This window comes from Lygodium microphyllum, unplaced genomic scaffold, assembly GCF_053477565.2.
Source record: "Lygodium microphyllum isolate KBCC unplaced genomic scaffold, Lygodium_microphyllum_v1.1.10 scaffold_102, whole genome shotgun sequence".
NCBI lineage: Eukaryota > Viridiplantae > Streptophyta > Polypodiopsida > Schizaeales > Lygodiaceae > Lygodium > Lygodium microphyllum.
In genome coordinates, this window is record NW_028229585.1 from 54,223 (window position 1) to 79,986 (window position 25,764).

At 41.0% G+C, this 25,764-nt stretch overlaps 1 protein-coding gene across 5 annotated transcripts in view; it reads left to right on the forward strand.

Moving 5' to 3' along the window:
• LOC148008641 (ATP-dependent DNA helicase Q-like SIM) overlaps positions 1–25,764 on the forward strand; it is a 102,596-nt gene that overhangs the window by 47,623 nt on the left and 29,209 nt on the right. For all 5 annotated transcript variants that reach the window (XM_087674128.1, XM_087674131.1, XM_087674132.1 and 2 more), the window contains 5 exons: positions 14,461–14,517; positions 22,001–22,081; positions 22,291–22,354; positions 22,524–22,623; positions 22,707–22,790. In XM_087674128.1, coding sequence (XP_087530254.1) covers positions 14,461–14,517; positions 22,001–22,081; positions 22,291–22,354; positions 22,524–22,623; positions 22,707–22,790 — 386 coding nt within the window. The remainder of the gene's footprint in view (positions 1–14,460; positions 14,518–22,000; positions 22,082–22,290; positions 22,355–22,523; positions 22,624–22,706; positions 22,791–25,764) is intronic.

Genomic DNA, 25,764 nt, shown 5'->3' on the forward strand with positions numbered 1-25,764 from the left:
CGGCGGGGCGTGGGCGCCGGGCTTTGCCTCTCGCTGTGGCTATTTCTAAGGTGGTCCCCCAGGGTCGAGAGGCCGGTTGGACTGGTGGGGGCTCGGTGGTGGGGAGGGTAGCTGGTATTTGGTAGAATTCATTGAGTGTGCGTTGGTTGGTGGCTCCTTGTCTTTGCTCCGTGGTTCGTAGGAGGTGGTCTCTGTGGCGTCGTATTTCTAGTAGAAAGAGCCCCAGGCATCTCTGGTCTTTGAATTTCATCACCTTGGAGAGTGGTCCGAATCCTTCGCTGAATAGGTAGTGGAAGCGTCCCCGGATTTCGTAGTACCCTGGGCATCTACAGATATAGTGTTCCTCTGTCTGTGGCGAGAGAGAGAGAGAGAGAGAGAGGGGGGGAGGGGTTGTGTATGTTATTGGACACTGCAAGGAAAAGGCCTGCTTGGTTATGTCTCAATTGCTCTGGCATGCATCCGTTACACTTTCGTTTGAAATGGGGCAATTTTGCAGGACATTGCTTTTCCTGTGGACAATTGGAGCATTTTATGGCCGAATGCCCGGAGCAGCAACACACTTCAGATGTTGGCCATGTTGCGCTGCCCATGGAAGATATGGTGTGTGATGCTCCGTTGCTGGATGCTATCCATCCACCTAAAGTTCTGGACAAAGGTAAACAACAGGTTTCGGGTCTGGATTCCCGTGCCACTAACTGGGTTGAAGTACGTGCAAAAAAAGGCAACAGGGTTGTTACTGGCATGGAGAATACTGTGCCTACTACCTCACAAGATTCCATGCGTATCTATATGCGCAGGAAGGAAATGTTGTCTTTAGAGCGCTCTGCTTCTGCTATGGTTTCCTCTGCCCCCCGTCCTTAGCCCACCAGGAGAATGTATTCGGATCGTCCAAAGGGTCCACCTGTTAAGCTGGCTTTTGATACCAGAGGCAACGCCATTACCCCGTGGGATCGTCGTTATCTCCGTTCCATCCCCAAGCCAACAGATATGCCATCTACCTCCAAATCTCTCCTCAGAACTCTTTTGCTGTGTTGGCGGATTTCTTGGATGAGGGAGTCCTGGACATTCTCGCAGAAAAAGTCAAATCGAGGCAAGCTGTGCCTCGTACCTGATTTTGTTTTGAATACACATGAAAATAGCCACTTGGAATGTGTGAGGAATTTGTTCTCGCCACAAGCAACATGCCATGTGGACTGTATTGTATGAGAATCAGTGGGATGTCCTGTGTGCTGTTGAGCACAAGAGTCACGGAGAAGCCGGAAAAGTTGTGGATTGCCATGGCTTTCGTTTGTTCTATGCAGGGACACAGGCCATGCATTATTCAGGTGTGCTCATGATTGTACATTACAAATATCAGCCTGTTCTTATTAAAAATGATGTGCATGACTGCTTTCTGGTGATTGAAATTTTATTCGAAGGGGAGATCTTATGGTTACTTGGCCTCTATGCTCCGAATGATCCTTTATCTCGCCGAGAGCTTTGGCAAACTTTGCAGACCTCCTTGTCACTTGGCAGATGGGGCTTCTTGATGGGGGATTTCAATATGTGTGTTGATTCTTCCCAGTCCACATCGGAGCATTCGGTAATGGACGCGCCGGAAAGTCGTATGTGGCATGAGGTGGTTCTTGCTGTTCTTAAGCAAGATCTCTGGTCCTGGCTACACCCGTCTTCTACAGGGTTTACTTTCCATTCTGCCCAGTATGCAACAACATGGCCGCGGTTGGACCGCATATACATCATGCAGAATGATGATTTTCTTCCTGAGATGCTCGAAATGAAAGTGTTGCAGCAATATGCCTTGTCAGACCATTTCCCTCTGCAGCTTGAGCTGCTTGCACAACCCATTGCACCTTTCAAGCAATTTCTGGAGAGACTCCCTTTGCGTTTCAACTCGCCTTACTTAAAGCATGCAATCTTTCAGGGCTATATGCAGCAATTGATTGATAGATTCTTATTGGACTTCTCCTCTCAGGGCACTGCTTCATTTGAAAGATTGCTCTCTAATGTGCAGCAGGTTGCTCGGCAGTATGGGATCCATCATGCCTCTTTTTGTCGGCGGCATCGACAAGCAGCAGAGGACCTGCTGGCTTTGGTTTGCTCTCTGCTGGTGGACACTCCGGATGATGCATTTCTGCTAGCACTGGCAATGCGGGTGGCTGATCTTATTAAAGAGTTTCAGTTGAAATCGTATCAGCAGGCCAAATTGCAACATCTGACGGAGACTTTGCAAGATAGTGCGTGTCAGACTCATAAGTTCTTTCGAGCTCTCCATGCCTCTCCTACTCGGGAGAATATGACCAGACTCGAGGATGCAGAAGACCACCTGATCCTTGATCCGCAGACTATTGTGCATATGTGTAGGAATTATTTCCGCGACCTTCTTGGTTCCACTTCTCCACCTTCAGCCCAAACTACTCAGGCCCGTTGGGTTTTTTATGACCTGGTCCGCAATCAGGTTCCGCAGGACATGCAAGCTACTATGGAGTCAGATATTTGTGAGGCTGAGGTTATGGACGTTTTGTTACACTTGCCCAAGGATAAAAGTCCGGGTTGGGATGGTCTCACCAATGAGTTCTTTGGGGCTTTTGCTACCCAACTGGCGAAACCATTGAAGGCTTTGTTTCAGCAGGTGTGGGAAACAGGGATCATGCCTTCCTCATGGAAAAAAGGACTTATTAAACTGCTTCCAAAGGTTCCTTCGTCGTCTACGTTGAAACATTGGCGCCCAATTTCTTTGATGGGTTCTATGTATAAAATCTTTTCCAAAGTAATGGCGAATCGACTCCATAAGCATCTCCCTGCCATTGTGCACCCTCTCCAGTATGGTTTCATTAAGGGCCGAAACATTCTGCATAATGTATTAAATGCGCAACTGGCGATTGATTATGCAAGGCATTCTAATTAGGAGGTCGTACTGATTCAATTGGACCTGGAAAAGGCTTTTGACTATCTGGACTGGTCTTTCGTTGCTGAACTTATGTCTGCTATGGGCTTTGGTGCTCGGATGTCTCGTCTAATCTACACCATCAGTGCTGCGCTGTCTTCGCGAGTCATGCTAAATGGAGGTGTTACTGAGCCATTTGTCCTTGCCCTCTCTGTCAGACAGGGGTGCCCTTTGAGCCCTCTCTTCTTTGCCCTTGCGACTCATCCAGTTCTTTCGATATTATCTCATATGGCAGCTTCTACTCAGTTGGTTGGATTGTCGCTTCCTTCTGGACAGCGCTTCATTAGTCAATCCTTGGCTGATGACAGCTTCATGATTTTGCGTGCGGACAAGGATAACCTTCGAAAAGCATTGGATGTTTGGGCTCTCTTTGGTCAGGCGTCCGGCCTTCGCATCAATGCGTTCAAATCAGCCATTCTCAGCTACACGGAGTTGGATTTGCAGTCCTTGGACTGGCAGGGTATGGTTGTTCCTCGTGGCTCCATTGTCAGGCATCTTGGGTACCCTTTGGGTGTTGATGTTCCCCCAAAGCAGCTTCTGCAGTGGATTTCTCAGAAAATGGCGGCTAAGTTTCTGTATTGGAAGTCTCAGGCCTGGCCCTTCCATGTTCGCCTCAAAGTAGCCTAGACAATTATGTTGCCAATGCTCACATATTTCTTGCCATTGCTGCCGTGGACTACTACGACTCTGAATGCTCTTACCCAGTTCTGAGTGATATTTCCATTGAGGTGGAAAAAATAAGTGTAGAGGTAGAAAAGAGAGAGAGAGAGAGAGAGAGAGAGAGAGAGAGAGAGAGAGAGAGAGAGAGAGAGAGAGAGAGAGAGGACATAAAGTTATAGAGAAGGATAGGAATAATAGGTGCGATGAAGGACAAGAGCCCATGTGTGCGGCATTCACCTACCCCTCCTTTTCTCTACCTTCTATCTTTCACTCTCGTAACACTACGAAGATGCGAGGACAACATAGGACCATCAATGAGTGCATGAACATGCGACTGTCTTCATAAAATTCTAGGTTCTTTTTCTTTCTATTGTTTTGTAGCAATATCATTATTAAAAAGAATGGACTTAAAAAATAGGCCAGGGTTAGGGCCTAGACTTTAAATATGTCGTGTTATTTTGATACACGAGGAAAAAATATAGAAATGCACAGTAGGTTGCAAGTACACATGTAGTAAAAATGTAATTGAAGAGGGTTTAAGAGATGTATTTAATCCTTCCCTTTTTCAATGGAAATATTAGAATGAAGAAAATAAATAGGGGTGAGTAAATAATGTGGCTCCGTCTTTTGTAGTACATTGTGGGGCAATGCAAGTACATACACTTCGTGGAACCTAGGGTAAATTATTGATCTGTTTAGAGTGGGCTTTATCAAGATAAAGTAGAAATGTGAGTGTAGTGTCATAGGACACCCTAAGAAAATCACATTGTTAAAGTAATACTTGTTAGAAAGGAGAAGATACTCGTATAAGTGGAAGCAATGGCTTAGGTAATGCACTAGTCCCATGTTGATGGGACAATGGGGCAATTCCAAGATGTAGCACCTAGGACCGCCGGAATTTGGAGTGCATATGCAAGATGGGTTCCTTAAGTGTGACACCCGGTATTTTATATTGCTTGGAGATTACATATAGGCTATAGGGTAGCAAAATAGCACACTGTTTTCTTCACCCATACTTTTAATAGAAGAGAAGCATTGGAGTACACAATAGGAAATATGCTATATTTATGCTCGGAAGGTTATGATAGGACGATGAGCTAGTTACTTGAAATGCCTTCTGTGGTTGGATGGGTATGTTGTCTTTAAGGATCATGCAATACCGTATGAAATTGGATACATTGTTTGTGAAATAATGATCATTCTATAAGATTGATGTTGGGTTAAGTGGTAAGAGGTAATATGGAACCATACCTATGTTGCTTACGTGTGTTGCTATCTAAGATAGGGATCATATGATGGCAATGTGGTGTGCACAAAGATGAGATATTATAAGGATCTTTTCTTTTTTTGGGATTTTTGTATCTTGTGATAAAATAAACGTACACAGTGTTGTTGAAGATAGCAATCATGCAATGACAATATTGGTAGCGAAGATTGCGAAGGTAGAGAGAGAAGGCACAAAGTAACTAACCTCTAGAATAGCACCTGTGAGAAGGCACAAAGTAACTAACCTCTAGAATAGCACCTGTTATCCTCACAAAAGAGTGAAGTAGTGATGTATTAATGAAGTACTATTTCCCAAATTGCCCTTGCACTTACATGGCTATCTAAGTTAGGGATCGTACAATGATCTCGTTAGGATATTGAGATAAGAGGATGTGGTGTCTTCTTATAGCATACCTTGTGTTTGACTAGTCTTGTTGCCTTTTGGATATAGGGATCATGCGATACTGTGAGTGCAGAGATGTGATGTAGATACCATGGTATATTGTGCATGCATGGAAAGTCTTGTCATTTAAAGATAAGGACATGCTCTAATAATAAAGTTGGGATTCCTAAGTTAGGGATCATACAATGATTTCGTCAGGATATTGAGATAAGAGGATATGATGATTTCTTATAGCATACCTTGTGTTTGACTAGTCTTGTTGCCTTTTGGAGATAGGGATCATGCGATACTGTGAGTGCATGGATGTGATGTACATACCATGGTATAGTGTACTTGCATGGAAAGTCTTGTCATTTAAAGATGAGGACCATGCTATAATAATAAAGTTGGGATAACTATAAGATGATTTTTTTGGAGTTGTATCTTGTTTCAATAGTTGTGATAAGATGATTTTTTTGGAGTTGTATCTTGTTTCAATAGTTGTGATGTAGTTGAAAATAATGGTCAAGTAGTAGTATCATGTTTGAGGTGTTGTGGTTGAATGGTGGATGTTGAGATGGAATTGTTGCTTGGAAAATATGTTTGTGCTTGGAGATGGCTAAGTGAGGTTGTGACCAAAGAGATGAATCATAAACATGGATGAGATGGTTTTATTGCGGGCTTGTACTCTCCCCCTAGTCTTGATGTCACCTTTTCCACTCGTTTGATTTAATATTCGTCTAGAGTATAGACCGCCACCTAGACAAAAGGTCAAACATGTGAGGAAGGTTTGACCCTTATGGTAGTATGAGAATCAGTGGGGCTTTGGTCACTTAATACTTGTGACCGGTCCTCTGATAGGAAAATAAATCCTTGGTGAGCATGATGCATGGTGATGGGCACTAGAGGGACTCCGATTAGAAGAAAAGGGTGAAGGGTGTGATCGGCCTAGATTAGGGTTGGGATATCCAATGGTGGGATATTAGAGGAAGGAGCACTTAAGGATGGGGCTGAAGTATCTCGATAGTCTCGGTTGGAGCAAAGTGTCAGTGAGGGCACCAGATCAGTTTGGAAATTGATGATAGCATTGGAGATGGTGACGTGGTCCAAAGTAGGCACCTTAGGCTTGTTATGTGAAGATATACGTATACTTGATTGTATGTGGTTTTCAGAATAGTCCCACAGAGAACACAGTATATGTCAGACATGAAGGTGATGTGCCTTTGATGATTGTGGTTTATGTTGATGACATGCTGCTCACTGGTCCTAATGAGACACATATTATTGATTTTAAAGCTGAGTTGAATTCAGCTTGTGACATGCTGGATTTGGGCCTATTGCATCATTATTTGGGCATTTAGTTTAAGTAGTGTGATGGAGTTACCGCTTTGTGTCAAACTAAGTATATTTAGACATTACTACAGAGATTTGGTCTTGAGACTACAAGCTTATTGCTACTCCTATGGAGACAAGTTTGAAGTTGAACCTTTATGATGGCCAAGATTACTTTGATGTCTTTCTCTATCAACAGACTGTTGGATGCTTGATTTATGTATACATTATGAGACTTGACATTGAATTTGCAATGTCACAAATGAGCAGGTTAATGTATAACCTAGGCACTAAGCATTGGCAGGCAGTGAAGTGGATCTTTCGCTACTTGGAATGGTTCTCAATACCTTGGGCTGTTTTATCCTAAGGGGAGATCATTATTGCTAGATTTACATGCTTTTTTGGATTCTGGTTGGGCTAGTTGTTATGACACTAATGTATCCACATGTGGTTTTTGCTTCATGCTTGGCCGCTTATGCATATCATGGTTGAGCAAGAAGCAACCCAATGTGGCTACTTCTAGTTGTGAATTTTAGTACATGGCAAATATTTTAGCTATGATTGAGTTTGTTTGACTCAAATGGCTTTGGTTGATGAAATCAGCCTTCTTTCTTGGAGAGGGTGGTGAAAATCTGATTAAGTACTCGACTACAGCAATTAACAAATTCACAAAACTGAAATGTACACTTTACCATACAATCTGGGACTTTGGACACCTTGTTGGTTTCCAAACTGGTGCCCCTTTTGGTGTTTCTTTACCTTATATTGCAATTGGATGGAGTATAATTGAGATTCCTTAATCTCCTTTGCTGATCCAAATGCCCCTTGTTGTCACAAACGATCAACAAGCCTTTTGCCCCTTGATCTTTACGAGGAGTTGTCCAAAACAAAACCTTGACTGACCAAATGTTACCCCGAATCAATTAGAATGGGATGATATATAAAATCTTTGGCAATTCCTTGAATTCCAGCTGCTGATTTCAGTCTTCAATGCCTCTAATTGTTGGCATGGGTCCCAATGTGGCTGCTAAATCCTAATTTTTGCTGTAAATTCGGGTTTATAGGAGAAATTAGGGTTTATAGCAGAAATTCCTTTGCTGTCCACCAATTTTGGCTGAGATCTGCTACAAATGGCTGAGATTTGTTGAGATTATCAAGGAATAGCCTAGAGACGGTGAGAGAATGCTATAGAGAGAGAGATTTTTGAATTTCCACGTAGGAAACCCTTGAGAATGGCTGCTGCCTTGCCTTGATCAATCTAGAAGTTGTCCTTGCTGCCTAGGAGTGCCAAAACTGCTGTCACCTGTTTCTCCTTGTCTCTTGTTGCAGTTTGCAGCCTCAGATGGTTTCCATAGGAGCACAAATTGATTAGTAACCTATCTTCTCTCTCTTCCACAGCTTGGATGCATTGAACCAGCGTCTCCAGCCCCCAAATAACCTTCTCCCCCATTGCATGGGAATTTTTGCCAAGTGGTAGCCTTCCAATCCCATTTTCAGCAATTTTCAGCCGTTTCATCAATATTCAGAATTAATGAATTTTGAAAATTAATTTCAGCCCTTAGGTGGGCTACTTCTAGGGATAAGATCTATGCCATGCTCTTCAAGCGCTCAAGCGATAGCTATTTTGGAAGTGATTAAGAAAAGCAATTAGCATATATTTTCAGAAATGAAATGTGATCTCTCTCTAACATTGACATGTTTCCAACATTTTCATTGTCAACCTTATCCTTAGTAAAACTAAGTATGTTAAAAGGTGATTTTCCATTACTTTGAAAATGGCTACAATTGATACAATAGGCACAGATTTCCCTTTAACGTTATATCCAAAGTATGGGTCTTGCCCTTATGTTGAATAGTGATCACTTTACCGTGTGAACCAATCATTGCATGCATACGATGGCATCAAGGCATACATACTAAGGCATCACAACTCTCAAGTGGAGCAATGAAGAACTCTTTGTTGTCCACATATCCTTGAATGTGCAAACGAAGCTTTCCAATGAGAAGTATGATAGGCTTTGCATGGCCCTTGCATACCATACCAACTTCTTGCATGGGTCCCATCTCATCCTCTCATGCCTAGACAAGTTGACATGTCTGTAGAGATGAAGTTAGCTCGTGCTCCATTATCAAAGAAGACCAAAGCATCTGATCTTTGATTTTGTCCCATGCTCTGCATAACCTAGTAGCATCATCATTGGGCTAACCACTAACAGTATGCGACACCAAACCAATTGATGTTTTAGGCTTCTTACTAATGGGATCTCCTTGATTTTCTAATTTTCTAGCTTGCTGCCTATTGGGGCAGTCCTTAGCTATGTGACCCTCCTGTTCATAAACAAGCATTTATTTGCAACTATTAATTCCTTGCGTTGTGTAAGTGATTTCCAGACCTTTCTTTGCTGTTTTGACCTCTTTTCAGATCTTCCCCTTTTTTCAACCTTTGACAACTTCTTATTCGTCTTCTCCCCACTCTCTTGAAAGCCCAAATCTTTTCCATATAGTAATGCATCAACTGTAGTAGGAGTCTCTATAAGTTAAGACGTGCTAGACACAGTGGATTTAATGCAAAAATCTTTGATTCCTTTAGGTAGCATACATATATACTTTTCCACTTGCTCATGAAGAGAAACTGGACGATAGGAAGTTATTGGCAGCAAAGCATTTCAAACTTCTTATTGTATTACTCCAAATTCTTGCATTCTTTTGTATCTAACTTATTCCAAGTTGTTATGATGCCCACCTCAAATGTACTAGTCAGCCAATTTGATGTAAACATTTTCTTGAATTGTATCCATATCGAGGGTGCTCTACCTTGCATTAAGAGTGTGGACCACCACTACAATGCATTTCCCTTCAATCACCACTACAATGCATTTCCCTTCAATAAAGTGGTTGCTTTTTGAATCTTAGAGGATCTGGTGAAGTTTCCCCTCGAATAGGTTGCATCAAATTGCTGAATAAAAGTCCAAATTTTTAGCCAATCTTGTGCACCATTGAAGGACTCAAACTTCATCCTTTTTCCATCCGCATCATAGTCTTTTGTTGCCCCTTTGGGAGTCAAGTTGTCATACACAGACTGCTGCAAAACGAGTCCACATGCTGTGTTTGCATAATGACTAGCACCAAATATAGAATTTGCATGACCAACACTCATTCCTTGAGCCCCATAAGCAGTTGGAGGTACAAATGCATTACCAAACATGCCACTTTGTGCTTGAGGCATCAAACCAATGTTGCCATATATAGGGTTATGCATATTACCGGTTATTCTTGAGTATATGGGGCCTTGCACACCATGCATAGGTTGTTGCATACCATAAGGAGTTGTGCCATACATTCTTGTATGCAGTCATTGACCAACCATTGTATGAAAAATAGTGCTATTACCAAAGTATCCTGGCTGCCCTATCATTGCATGCATACCCAATTGTCCAAAATCCATTGGATTGACACTTCCATGATGGCCTTGCATTTGTATATCTTGCTCTGTATACCAACTGCTTTTCTTCATTAGCAGCATTAGGAGCTTCTTGAGAAGGCTTTGGCATATTCTTTGGTGCTTTATGCTATCTTGAAGTCATAGAAGATGATTTCTTCTTCTTGCCCTTGTTCTTCTTCATTGGAGCATTCAAAAATCAAGTGAATTGAGGATCTTTCGTCAATTCAATTCAAAGATTTGCTGCTGTCTTCATTCGATTTTTAAGTTGATAATCAAATTCCTCTTCCGCTTGCTAGTCATCAATATCTTTTTACCTTGAAGGCTCTGCATCTTGACCAACAGCAACTGTTTCAGCTTGTTGTCCATGTTGTGAGCCTTGTCCAAGATCAGGCATTGCATTTCCTTCTTCCCTATGTGAATATTGAAAGGGAGATCCTAGCCAACAGAAATCCTTTGGCATCTTAAAATACCTTTAGACCCATGTACCATGCAATGTTATGGAAATTGCTATGAAAATAAGATGATTTCAGATTTACTTATTTTTATGTTTTGTTTTTCTATTTGCCACATGATCGGTGACTTATTATGTGTGGGTCCATGTGTGACACTGGTTGCATTGTGCTTGTATTTTGAGCATAAAAGCTAATCAGAAACCCATAAATACATGCATGGGGGAGATGCTCACTCATACATGAGGCAGAGATTGTACCCAATCTTGTGTCGTGCGTACTTTTTCTATTTCTTTTCTCTTGCAATTTGTGTACATTTTGTTTTTTAATTATTCTTTGCTATTGTATAATAGACCACAATAATTGCATCCAAGAATGTTGATGAGGGATTGTCACATCCAAGGAGGTGGACATTACATGTGGGATATTTGTTGTCTCATTAGAGGGTATGGACTGGGGATGCTACCATCTTTTCTTTAGCTAGCTTCCCACCCTAAGGATATTGCCGCCTTTTCTCAAGGTAAGGCATGTTATGGTAGAGAATTGTTTTCTTTTCTCTCATAATAAAAATTTCAATTTTTTTTTTCAAATTTTTGGTTTTTTTGGGCCCTTCCTGAGGATGTTTCTATCTTTGCTCTAGGAACATGTTGTTATGGTAGGAACCAAAGTCCTTTATTCTCATAATGGAATTTTTTTTCAGAGAAGGATAGTAGCAATATTTGTTAAAACCAACCGTGCTACATTTGCAAGATTGAAGGAGACGACAGTAGAGGAGTGGCGGGTATTGGAGAAGAGGATATATGACTGTATCGCTCCATTAAGATTATCATGAGGATTATCATCAGTAGCATTGAAAAGATCAATGCGATTCGTGCCAAGAGAGAAAAGGTACAAGTTGTTGTGAGTATAAAGATTCTTGGGAAGGAAAAGCCCTTGATGAGAAAGGGATATTCAAAGGTGTCAACAACTTGGACGTGGATTGAACCATTAGGATTGATTGCAAGTGCCTTAATAGGAATCAAGTCAAAGCTATTGAAGCTTTCTAGGAAATTTTCCAAATCGCAAATGATGGGCTAGAACTAAATCACTCTCTTTAAATTCCTTTAGCTTGATCAAACCGTCGTAGTACACTCTGTGCCATGCATCGGTGGCTTCTATGCATTGTAACGCCATTTGATGAATCTCATCCAAGCACTCTCAATGTGGTAGCAGCATTTAAGGGAGTCTTCATTTCCTAGGTGTTCTTTGATAGCCACTCGCAAAGAGGTTAGCTTTGAGTTCAATAGGAAAGATTGCTTTTATACCATACACAAATTTAAAGGGCATCAATTGTGTGATGATCTTATAGGAGGTTCTATACGCCTAGAGGGCCTTTGTAAGTCAATCATTCCAATCATGTGTGTGCGTTATAATTCTTGTTAGAATCAAACAAAGAATTCAATTGGTGACCTTGACTTGGTTGTTGGCTTTGGGGTAATACAAGGTTAACTTTCAATACCTAATCTTATACACTTCAACAACCTTTTCCATGATTTTGTTGAGAAAGTGGGTAGCTCTGTTTCACTGATGAGATCAAGTGGATTGCCAAAGCAAGTGATGATGTTTTCATACAAGAAAAGGGTCACGTTGTTGCTATAATCTCTCTTTAGAGCTTTGGCTTTGCACCACATTATCACATAGTTCGTATATACCAAGATATACATGGTTTGCTTCCTTTTGCTAGGAGGATTAATGGGGTCCTACAAAGTCGATGCCCTATTTTTTGAATGGCTTTAGTGAAAGGATGGGTTGTCGTGGCATGGCACTAGTTTTAGTTAGTTTTCCTATTTGTTTACACATGTCACAACACTTGCAATAACCATAGGTGTCTTTATGTAGTGTGGGCCACCAATGATAGGTAAGAAGAGCTTTCCAAGCAGTCACTTCTCCTGCAAAGTGTCTTCCATAGGGCTCATTATGGTAGACCTCAATATAATATAAACTTCATCTCTTGCAATGCATTTGCAAAGCACTTTGTTCTTGCCTTTCTTATACAAAGCACTGCCTAGCATAGTGTAGGAGGCTGACTCCAATAGTAATCTCTTCTTCTCTTTGTAGGAAAGACCAAGGGAGGTACTATTGAGTAGCCAATAGGTTGTTAGTGTTTGCATACCATGGAGTAACAATCTCAACTAAAAATAGAAAAGCATATGGAAGATCTAGATCATCATGTTTTTCTTCTTTATATTCCTTAAGGGATAGATACAAAAAGCCATCTAAATAGACCTCAATGAACTCATGTAAAGAATTCATGAAAGTGGAAGTCATCACACATTAAAAGGTGGTTGAGGCATTGCATAGCCTGAACGACATTACTATGTATATATAGGTCTCTGATTTTGCGGTAAAAGTTATCTTTGATCAATCTTCCTCTACAATATGCACTTGATTGTAGCTACTAAATTCATCCAATAAGGAGAGTACAACTCATGGCTTGCAATGGTATCCAACAATAGATCAATGAGTGGAATAGGGAAGTGATTCTTCTTTGTATTGGAATTGAGTTCCCGAAAGTCCATGCAGATGTGAAGCTGTCCATTCTACTTTGGAACTCTCACAATGAGTGAAACCCATTCGCTGTTATAGCCATTGGGTGTTTTATGTATAAAATCAGCGTCTAAGAGCTTCAACAACCCAGTCTTCCCTAGAGTAGAGTAGTTTGGGTTTATTTTGCATTGGCACTCTCTTGGAATTGTTAGTGTTAGTTCTTTCTTCTTAGCATGTATAATTGCGATTACTTCAACTCCGCTAAGTTGGATGGAGATTCTTGAACCTTTGGTTGGTTGTTAGTAGTAGTGGTATTTTTAGGGGCTAGACAAGGACAATCTTTTCCAGTGTGGCCTTCACCCTGACCTTCTAGGGTTAGGGTGATTTGGGAAAATTTTACATTTTTCTATATACCTTTGGTTGTCACTTTGATTCTAGCAAGTTGAACCTTGCTTCCTCTTCTTACTTTCTCCTTTAATGGTCTCTTTCAAAGAGAAGATTTCTTCTATATGGTTCTTTCTTAAACAATAGGAATAGAAGGCTCTTGGTATTGTTGGTTTTTGTGTACATTCAGTGGCTAGGTGTCTTGCTTGGTGGCATTTTCTGCACCATGTATTTGATCTAATGGCATTTGCTAGTGGTATTTACTTGCAAAGTCCTCAATTGCTCTGTTATCACATCCATACTCTCCTTTTCAATACTACAACCCAGTTGGATAGTTCTTTTGACTTTCTTCTAGTGCACTTAGGATTGGAGGTTTGTGAGGTCAATGGGATCCTCATAGCATGGTCTATTTGGAAGGTCCAGTGTTTTCAGTGGTGGTGCATGCTGCTCCCTGTGCACCTTTCTTGTTGAGCTATTTTCTTCTAGTATTCTCTCCCTTTGTCTGTGTTGGGAGCAGCTCCAGGGAGACTCACTACATTTCTATTGGGCCATGCTGTTGATCATTTGTATTGCCATGTTTGACTTTGAGTAATATCGTTAGACACATCTTTGTAAAAAGAAAAGAAAGCACTGTATTTTTATCTGATATTTTCAGAAGATATGGGTAAATAAAAGTGGTGTTTGCTATATATGCATTGAGTGGAGACCAATTTGTATAAATGATAATTAGTCTCTAATCAGTGAGAACATATAAGGTCTAGATTCTTGGGAAAGGAAAGAATGGAGGTCTAGAGGGAATTTTAGATGGGAAGTGAGTTGTAGAAATGAAACAGCTCCATGTAGGTGCAGTTAGGCCAACTTACATCAGCCCATGAAACAAGGCACTGTTTAGGATGGACTGAGTTACAATCACAAAAGTGATAAAACAAAGTGCAGAGCCAGAGCGTAAGTGCAGTGTTAGAATGTTTGAATTCATTGGAGAAATGGTTTTTCCCTTGTCAATATGTGGGGATATATTGAAGTTTCAAGTGCATTTTGGAAAAGTTAGTGACACTCGTGGAGTTTTTGTATGCAGCTGCCAAAAACATTGTTACGAACCGCTCATCAGCAATTTCACAATGGCAGCTTGCAGGTATCATAATGCAAACTCTTATTGTTTTGTTAATTTTTCAGTAAGCCCATAAGTTGTAGGCAATAAGGCTCATGTATTATTGAGAGTGAGCCCTTGGTTTTACAGATATTCTGTCAGCAGAATTTGTGAATAGACAAGTTGGTGATTTATGCACTCTTTCATTTGTTTTTCTACTTGAAGCATGCCACCAAAGCAGCTCATGGCCAGCTTTCACAAATCTCTTGGTCATCCTAGCTAGCACAACATAAGATGAGGTATCTTGTGACCTGAGTTGAAAAGTGGTTCACAAGATATGCTATGGCATGGAAAGCTTACCTTTCTTCCCAGCACGATCTTCACTGCACTTATCTGAGCCTTCTAACACAAGATATGGTATAGCATGGAAAGCTTATCCTTCCTTCCAGCATGATCTTCACTGCACTTATCTGAACTTTTAAACACACATTCTTCAAATGATCAGATGGGCTTTCCTGCAACAGAAAGATGCCTGAGTGATACTCATGTCACATGCCAGCTGGACAACAATGAGAAACAGGACAGATTACGTAAATGGGACATGATTAGTACCTTGCCAACAAATTTATATGGAAATCCGCCTTGACTTCAACAGCAGAGTGAGGCATGAATCTATCTGGACTAGAAAAGGACATTTCAAAGTATCAAGAACGCATGTGACAATCATTAAAATCATCAAGTGGTTTAATTCACCACCCTCCACCGAGTCTACTCCTACCTGCAAGTACACAAGGTACATAACATGACAAAGTGGTCCAAGCTGCAAGACAGAAGTAAAAGAAGCATAAGGGTATGCTAGTTCGAGGGGAGGCTTGTTGAGTATCCTGCCCTAAACCTACCTTGTGAATGCAAGGCTTAAAAGCAGACATATAGTCAAAATATAGTTGACAAATTCTGCGAGTACCCTTAGCCCTATCCCAAACCTAGTCCTGTAAACACAATAATGTCTCAAACATGAGATTTAACAGACTGCCTTCTGCAAGGAGCAAGATATAAGAGTCCATTGAAACTGTATGAAGGAAACCAAAGCTGAGCACAACAGTGCCAAAATTAAGTTTTTCTGCTTGTAGGATTTTTGTCTTTCGAGTTTATTCTCTCTTCCTCTTCCTTTCTTCTTCTCCCTCCCTTATTTCCTATCTTTTTTTTCTCTCTCTCTCTCTCTTTCTTTGTTGCCCCTCTCTTTGTTTCTCCCCACCCCCTTATGTTTTCTCACTCATTCTCCTCTGTCCCTCTCTCTTCCTCTCTCATTTCCTATCAGCCTGCCACACTGCTACAAGCCACCAAAATACAGACTTTCCTACTCCAAAAGCCAGATTTTTCTGCCCTGTACTGCTGCTTTTTCCAACAATCAGATTTTCTCTGTCATCAGCATCCAAAACACAGACCTCCTTCACATCTTGGTATCCCCACCTTCAAGTACTGGTTTGCTGTTCTCAGGTTCAGGATTTTTATGAGATGGCACACTCCATCCTACCATTTGTGGCATCTTTGGCTCTACCTTCAGCAACATACAGTCTGGACTGCCTCTTTGACACCCTTGACCCTCGTCCATCACACAGCCCAGACTTGAGTCCCTGACCCTTGTGTGAGCCCTCTGCTGCATTTTGCATTGAGCCTTCACTCTTTGCTTCAGCTTCTTTTGCAGTTGCCTCCCATTGTATCATATTGTATCTCACTTAGATTATTGCATCAATACATGCATTTCGTCACCATTGTACATTTCCTTTCTCATCATCCTCATTGTGGTAAGTGGTGGTGAATTTTGATCAGCAATGTCTACATGACGAGTTGTCCACTATATGCATTTCAGCAGCAATGTGAAGAAAAGAAAAGAAAGTACAATCTGTGATCTTCAGAATGTTGAACTTAGCATTTAAAGGAAAAATGAAGTAGCCTTGGTCTCAATTTCGAGAAACCAGGCATACCTACTAAGGACATTGTGTGCCATATAACATGTGGCATAAGCATTCCTTTTAGGATTCAGTGAGCTCAAGCCAATCTTACAAGTTCTCAAGGGAGCTAGGGCTATGATTGAGACTGTGACACAGCGGGTACCTCCTCAATGGTGGGCAGATACAAACAAACACTTCTTAGACTTGGGTTGTTCTCTTTCAGGGGTTACATCTTTCTAGCAGTCATTGCAACTAGGAGAGACATGACTTGTTTGTAAAGGAGAATGGAGGCAATGAGAGGACTTGGACCTCCTAGAGTTCATAGGACGCTCTAGACAACGGACAAGAGTAGTGACGTGCTAGAAGAGAAAGTGGTATACATTCCAGTCACTTGCCTTATAGATGGATGGAGATATTGGTCTTATCAGAGGCCTCTGTAGAGATTATAGTGGGATCTAGGAGAGTGGGTGTGGAGGGATCCGCTTCCTTGATAGGCCATGTGATGTAGCCTTCTTTGGCTACACTATTAGGACGAGGAGAAGGATTTAGATGAATAGGATCAGAACACATCTAGCAGCCACCTCCCATTGGCATAGACAGGGTATCGTAGATTATTTCTTATCAAAATTTTGGAGGAGGCTAGATGAAAGCCTTAGGTCTAGGAAGATATTCTCTCTCCTATGGCTATTAGCTCACATGAGCTTAGTAGTTGGCACTTGGCTTGGATATGGCAAGGACCTAGTGGCATGCACAAGATGTGGTGAGCTAGAGGAGATGTAGAGACATTGCCTAGGGGATTGTCGAGAGTTTAGGAGGTATGATGAGAGCCCTTAGGATGGTATTCCATGGCACAACAAAGGCCATGGTTGTGACTTGGAGGCTGTAGCTCGGATCATAGAGAGGGGCCTAGCTGGTAGCTATGAGGATGTTCATGGGAGCCTATCTTTTGAAACTAGCCTTCCTTCTTGGAAGGGTGGTTGATAGCCTAATTTAACACTTACTGTAGCAAGCAAATGAATTCACAAATGTGAAATATAACTTTATCACAAAAATCTTAGATAGTAGACTTTGGATTGGCCCCAAAATTTGACATCCCTTGTGGTATTTCGTTAGCCTCTATTAATGTTGGATAAAGTACACTGAGATTTGGTGCCAATCTCCAATACCTCTTACTGTCAAAAATGACCAGCAAGCCTTTAATTTGATTTGCCCCTTTATCTAATAGGGAATAGTTGACCCTTGACAGGTCAAAATGAGCCTCAAATTCAATTGGGATGTCTGGCTTCTTGAAATATTTGGTGATTCATTGAAGTCCAGCTGTTGATTCCAAGTACTAAGCCTTTAGTTTCTTGGCAAGCACCCGAGGTGGCTGCTAAACCCTAATTTTTGTTGTGAATTAGGGGTTGCTTAAGCAAAAACACAACTGCTCTTCACTAGGGCCCTGAAAATGGCTGAAATCTGCCAAGGATTTCTTGTAGAGGAGAGAGAAAGCTGAGGAGAGAGAAATTCATGATTTCAGTGGCAAGAAGGTGCCAGAAGAGCTCTGAGCTGACTGTGCTGTGGATCTTTTGGTCATGGACCTTGTGGTTGAGGTCATCGTGGTTGGAAAAGTGCAATGGCCTTGTCTAGTGTGACTCCACAGTGTAGGCAGGTGTAGCCTGGTGGGGTGGCTCTCCCTCTTTTGAATTAGCGGTACATTAGGATCAGATTTGTGGGAAAAATCTTCACTGCTTTCTGCATGGGTCCATCTAGGTTGACTGGGTCTTCTATCTTGTAGAAGCATTATGAGACACCTCTGAAGCTCTAGGAAGAAGATCTCTTGACATCTCTGGTCCTCATTGTACTGCTGCAAATGCATCATTTCTGAGGTTGGACTGCACGTGATTGTCCCTATGCTTGGACAATGTTCGAATGTTGGGATAATATTGGTAAACTGAGCTGGATCGCGACACACTTAGGACTACTGAAAAGCAACCTTGTGATGTGGTGAATACTATCTTACATACACAAACAATGATCATTTAAGGGAAACTGTGAACAGTGAACTATGTTGTACCCCAGTTGAATTTTGAATCTGATGTATGAAGACTAAATGCATTAATGAACATCAAAAGTAGATTAAACAGTGAATGCAGTTGTGATGATTGATGCATAAACACTAAATGCAGTAGTACTAAGTAATACACACTTTTGGAGTGTATAGTGAATAGGAGTATTATTGAGAATGCTTTGACAGTAGGGGATCATACAAGTGCAAGTGAAAATATGGATGCGTTCAGGACACAACCACTTTCACTAGGAAAACAAGGTAACACTTTGGGGAACAACAATCCTTTCGAACCCCAAAGAAGCTCTATCAGAGATGGAGACATGATGCTCCCACCCCTACAAGCATCAAAAGATGCTTGAATGTTTGCAAAAATACTAAAGACAACATATAGGGGAGGAGTGGATAATATGAAGGTTCTCATGAGCTTTAAGGGATTTATAATTAACAACTATCCATTGCGCTTAGAGATGAAGTCAAAGAAATGTTGGTAAGTTAATGCTAGAAGTGAAAATAAACATGAAAACATGCACGAGTGAGTGGGAAAATGGGAAGTACAGTGAGATTAAGACTGAATCGCAGGCTAGGGGTGGGCGGATGGAGCACTAAAGATACAGCCATGTGGAGCAATCATGTCGAACTGGTTCTAGTCAGGATTGGTGGGTATCATATACCATATATCTCTAATGAGATGTTGTATGGATAACATTTGGATTGGTCTCTGAGCACTCTCAGGTGTTGCTTGTGTGGCTGGCAGATCTCCATCATCTCTCTTTGGTGTAATGTATGTGTTTGATATCCTTGCACCCTCAGTCAGCATGTGACTTTGATCTTCTACACTCTCTGGAGTGTCACCCCTCTTTGTATGGAGGTAATGTGTGTGGTCAATGTTCACAGAACCTTCTCTAATGCTATAGCTAGAGGACCTTTTTGAGAAAATTCCGCATTAAAGAAAGAGGCCAATGTTTACTCTTTGTCAAGGTTAAGGGAACTTGAAAGAAAGTTCCTCAGTGGGAGCACCATTTAATGATCAATATAATGAAAATAACAATGATCTGGAGCACACAAACCCCTAGGGACCACCATAATGTCTGATGTGATTGCAGTGATTTGCTAGAAGATGTAACATCATAACACAAACAAACAATGACAATCAGATAGTACCATGGATACACAAGTGGTGGGTGATTAATTCACCACCAAGGTGCCTTGAAAGACATTGATGTAGATCCCTAATCACAAAATGTGGAAATAGTCGAAACTTGATGCCTTGCAGAAGCATGTCATGACCATGGATTCCCCTCGTTCAACCACATTGCCAAAGCATCCCTCAATGTGAGAATAGAGTAGGATTAAGCACAACTTGCTGTCCAAACCTCCCATCATGGACCTAGACCACACCAACTAATTTGATGCATGTGGCAAGCGTCCCTCAGGGTCCAACACATCAAGAAATCAGTGAAGCCAGCAAGCCTCACCACCACCCTCTCACAGTCCCTCTTTGTGGAACTTAAAAGGGATGCCAATATCACTCTGCATGATGGGAATGGGAGTTGGAGTCCAAGGATGATAAAGAGCTTGCATCGCCCTTCGCCTTCTTCCCCTTCTTCCACAAAGCCGCTAGCTTCTTGCAATCCTTCTAGAGATGCCCCTTCTTGCCACATAGCACTTCACCTTTCTTTCTTGCCACCCCTCTCTGCAGCTGTAAAAGCTCAAACCTTTGGAGCTTTGGCAGGAGACAACAACCTCCCTTGTAGCCTCAGGCTAGACTCATGCTTGATCAACATAGATTGCATGTGAACAAAATTGATTGGAGTCATTGAGTTCTGGGTCTTCAAGGCAGTGTTCACACCATCACCCGGATGGGAGCTTGCAAAGCACAAGCCCCATAAGAAGTGCTCTAGGAGGAATTGCTTGCGTGCTATGAAATTGGTCTTGGATAGCTGTCACTCGGATAGCATCCATCAACTCGAACTTGAGGGTCTCAAGGTGTCCATAGGGAATGACAGCCTGCATAGGTGATGGATCCTTGTACATCAAGTGAAGCTTGATCCATACCTAGGGAGAAGTCCCATAGGAGGTATTGGTAAGACTTCCTTGGAGTAGCACCAGAGAAGAGCCATCAAGGACTGCCTCCTTGAAGTTGTCCTTGTCCCAATCTGATGGAAGTGGAGATGGTCATTGAGGATGCGGAGTCCCACAACCGCTTCTGCAGAAACCAAGCCTTCATAACAACACTCCAAGTAGAGCAGTCAAGCCCTTTGAGTTTATCATCAGTAGAAGAACACAGAGGTGCCATGAAAATGAATGAAGAGAGGAGTTTGAGAGAGAGATCTTGGGCACTTTGGGTCAAAATCAGCACAATCGAAAAAGAGTTCAGCAGTTACAACAGTTCATACAGACGTGTGCAAGAGTAGACAGTGAGTGGAGCAGCAGTAGAGTGAATGTAGTGAATAATCATTACGACCAAAACATGAGACCTCTCTAAAAGTGAAAATGCACAAAACACAAAATTCCAGGGTGCAGATCAGTGACATGTAGGTTTTACCAGTCATTGGATGAAGTCGGCCCCTAAATGCAGGATATGTGAGTCTTAAGCACAGTAGGCGACAGCAAAACCGGCTTGGGTGAAGCAGTTCTGGCCCCAGACGACCAATCAACAGGACAAAAGGCAGGGAACACAGCTCAGGAGACTGAGAAAACAGGTCATCCAGACCAAGAGTAGTGATTTCAGATCTGAAACTGTGAGTGACAACACAGAAAACTAACAAACTAGCAACATTGGTCGTCTGATACCATGTGAGAGTGTGCAAATGATCAGAAGTGTGAAAGAGAAAGCATAACACTAAGACAAGGATTGTTATTCTGATTCTTCTATCATCGAACACGTTGATTGAGGTTATTTTGGCAAAAAAATTCAGCAGTAAGATGCCAAGACATAAGCACACTGAAAAGGTAACATTCTATGCATTCTGTGATGCTTGTCCTAATGTTTGGAATGACTGCTCACAATTAGCAGATATTGAACAGCGAAATACTATTTGGATATGATTCCGTTTGCGGGATTATCAGGTTTTATTTGGGTATTCATTGATGGAAGCACCATCTGATATTCGAGATAACAAGGATGCTCAAATCATACAGTTATTTTAATATTGGTATTCCATGAAAATTCACCATCGGATGTGGAAAGTGTTTCAGATTGTTGATCTTTGAATGGCTGTCTAGTAACACCATAATATGATGCTAGCAAGGTCACTTTTGTGGCAATCTCAAGTAGTAGCCATGCTGGCAAGTTCAAGCTGAATTAGGTTTGTGTCAAATTGAGAGAAAGTTATTCAATGTCATGATAAGACATGAAAGGATTGAAAATTCCTTGAATTTTGTGTTTCTTTGCAATGTAAAACAAGAGTTCCTATACTGAAGTTCTTGTTTCTTTGCAATGTAAAACAAGATTTCCTATACTGAAGTTCGTGAGATCTGTCTTCAATTGGCTTAGTAAAATTTGATCAAACTAACATACTGTCAGGTAGTAGTTGCCACCATAGCTTTTGGAATGGGAATAGACAAGCCAAATGTGAGATATATCATCCACTATGGTTGGCCTCAGGTATGCTTCTCTCCTAATTGCCTTTTTATTTTCCATCCTGCATGAGCATTGAATTTCTTGTCTCAATCAATAAGCACTTTGTTTGTTCTAGTGTTAACTTTGTTGTGGAAGTCCTTTAGGGAGGTGGCCTGGGTCTTTCAGTTCACACAAAGGCCATGTAGTCTTTGGTAGAATGTCTCATATATAAGGTCGGGTGTTGACCTTTCCAGAGTTTGGAAGCATATTATCAGGAGGCAGGTCGAGCTGGAAGAGATGGGCTTCACTCTGAGTGCAGTAAGGTCTTCGACTCTCGAATTTTCGTGCTGCTGACTGTGAATAAACTTGAACTCCAAAGTCAAGACTAGCAGACTGAATTGAAAACATTGTCTTGTTCTCCTTGCTTAACTCAGGGTTTGGTTGTGAGAGCACAATATGCATCTAACATTTCTCTGGCTTGACTTAGTGCTATATTGTGACATGACTGTCCTTCCATCTCTGTTACCTAGTCGACGTGACTTAGAGCAGACAAGGCATGCTGTGCATATGCTGGAGCAATGCTTCAGGTATGAATCTGATGGTCTTTGGAAGCTATGTGTAGCTTCTTTGTCTGATTAATATATCAAGAATTATCATTCTTCCTTTGTAGATATGGCTTGTCAACTACCAAATGCAGAGCAAGTATTTTACTCAGATATTTTGGTGAGGACATTGCAAATGCTCGCTGTAACACGTAAGCTACATCTATGATGCCTTTGGTTTTAGAGAGGATGAAAATAAGATTGTTGTTCAAAGAGAATTGATGTGGGTTGTGAGTTGTGGTAAGATCCTTAGGACATTCTTAGGACCAAGTCTGACTGCAAAACAACCTCTGAGTGCAACTTGCAGGATTTATCAGTTGCATAAAACATTTGTCTACTGGCTTGGCCTTTCTAAAACCAGTAATGATGGTTTTTATTTCAAAAACAGTGATAATGGTTTTTATCTCAAAAAGAGACTTTCATGAAGCTTGAAGGGGAAATAAAACTTGATTGGAAAGTTTTGAAACACGCACACGTCATGTGACCTCCTCATCACAGGAGGTAAGGTATTGACAATTTGATCCAGTGCATAATGTATTCGGCAGGCTCTAGATGCTGATGTAGATAAATGAAGAAACATCGCAGTTCTAATGTCTTTGCAAGGGCTGTCAGGTTTTTGAGACCAGAAATTAGTACAACTGAGCAAGTGTATGTTGTGATCAGTGCTCGTAAAACTAATGATGATTCCCACAAAGTTTATCAACAACCCAACACACAAGATGGAGATGTTCAAGCAACTACTGTGAACATATCACCAAAATAACTGAAATAACCACAATCACAATTTAAACCTCTTACAAATTGAGAAGAACTCTGCAATGGGTGCTGGGGAACAGAATGGGGCTTCCTCCATGTGTGTAGTTCTGGATACAAGATTCTTCTTGATTTGAGGTGCACATGACAAAAACAGAATCTTCTTACCTATATTTAGAATTGAAATAATACATGTTGCTTTGACTATGCATTGTTTTGGACTGTCATGGTGATGGGTTCTCTTTGAGGCTTTAAAGAACTGTGCTTGTGTGACAAGAAGCGCCATCATCTAATACTCTAGAATAATCTGTCTTTGAGATGTGAGTTGAGCAATAAACCTTCTCAAGTGCCACCAAAAATGACCTCAATCCAGCTTTAGAAGTGATCAGGAATGATTGCCTTTGGAAAAATATATTTTAGTGCTGCTCTATTCATTATGCTTTATCTTTTTTAGTTCTTGATATTGTGACACTTTGTTTAAATCTCTTTCTCCTATGGTTGCAACAAATGAGTCCTTAGCCATATCTCGTTCTCAATCACCATGGAATTGAACTTCTCTCAAAATTGAGACAAGGGAATCTAACTTTTGGATCAATGCGGTGACCAAGCAACCATATTTTGGGGCAAAATGCTGACGAATCTCCTATCCAACTTTTCACTAGTCTGTGCTGTTTGGATCTTTGCCTTTTGATTGTGTAGATCAGTTGATCCACTCAACAGGAGTCTCCATTACTTGTTCTTCCATAAGCTTCCATAATGTTGATTTTCTAAGTTTTGCATGTTGGTCTTGTGAGCTATGGAGAATTGAAGCTCAGCTAAGAGTACATAGTTGACAGTGAAGAGAGTGAAGACATAGTACGATTCCCAATGCAATTATAAAAAAAAGAGCATGCTGATAGTACAAAGTACAATCCTTAAACCTTAGGGTTGTTAATGTATGTTCACACCCGAAAGGTGTAAAACACGATAAGTGTCCAAACTGTGTAACATAAGCATTGAGGGAGAGAATGAGCACTTGTGGCCTTTACACAAATGGGATCAATCTCCTTACATTAAGGAATGCAAAAGGGACACTACCTAGCCAAATTGAAAGTTGACTAGGACACTTTGCACACATGAATAGAGAGATGATGATGTAAAAGAGAAAGAGAGGAGAATGTGTGGTACAATATGAAGCAAATAATTGAAGATGCTAATATTTAGAGTTGACTAGGGTAATTTTTCACACATGAGTAGAGAGATGATGATGCAAAAGAGAAAGCGAGGAGAATGTGTGGTACAACATGAAGCAAATAATTGAAGATGCTAATATTTAGAGTTGCATCCCAAGCCAAAATGGTGGGGGAGATAGACACACATAAATGGAGGGATAATGGTGGTGATAATGTAGAAAGAGAGAAAAGAAAAAGAGGTAGAGAGGATGATGGTGCGGAGAGGTTTGGGATAGTGAAATGGAGAGGAAGGGGATAATGGAGGGATAGAGAATGAGAGAGATTGAAGGCAAGAGTAGGAGAGGTTGAGGGTATGATGAAGTGGGGGATAAGAAGGGTAATGAAGTTGGAAGATGGATGGGGGGGCGAGGGAGAGAAAGATGGTGTGTGTGATGAAGTAAGGAAGGGTAGTGGAGTGGAGAGTGATGCGGGAGTAGTGAAGGAAAGGAAGAGAATAGAGATAGTAAAAATGGTGGTAGTGTGGAGTATGTGTGTCCCCTTTTATAGGCACTTGATTGGATTATATTATTTACTAATCCTAATTTATCAAGCATAATCTTGATTGATTAGAGCCTAAAATTAGATGATGGACTAGGTGATGCAAGATAGTGCATGAAGTTTTCCTTCATAATACATTTTCTTGTCTTGTGTGCATAAGTTTTCACAGTCCAACTTCCCAAAGTAATGAGAAAAGAGAAAGTAAATTACAAAAGGTTGAAAAATATAAGAGAGAGTTGTGCATATATATTACTAATATAATGTGATGCTTAAATATAGGATGGATAGTTTTACAAGGTTTTGAGTAGAGAGAATGTGAAAATGTATATATACTTCTTACAATATGTTCCATCTTTCATAAGGAGAGGAAGCTTGCCTTGGAAAGAGATTCATGGAGAAAAAGGCTTTGATTAATAATTGAAAAGAGTCTTAAATCTCTACCATTATAGATGCGGCCTTTGTTACGAATACCTTTGTGCATAAATATACTATTGCATTTTCTTCCTTTGGTGGTTCAAAGCTTTTTCTATGTATGTATTATTTATAAAGCTTTAAATATTAAAAAGGAGGAAGTGTCATAGTTAATTTAATAATATGCTAGGAAAAGTGAGATACATGAAGTTAGAAAAGATAAGAGAGAGAAAAAAATCTGATGTATGTGGAG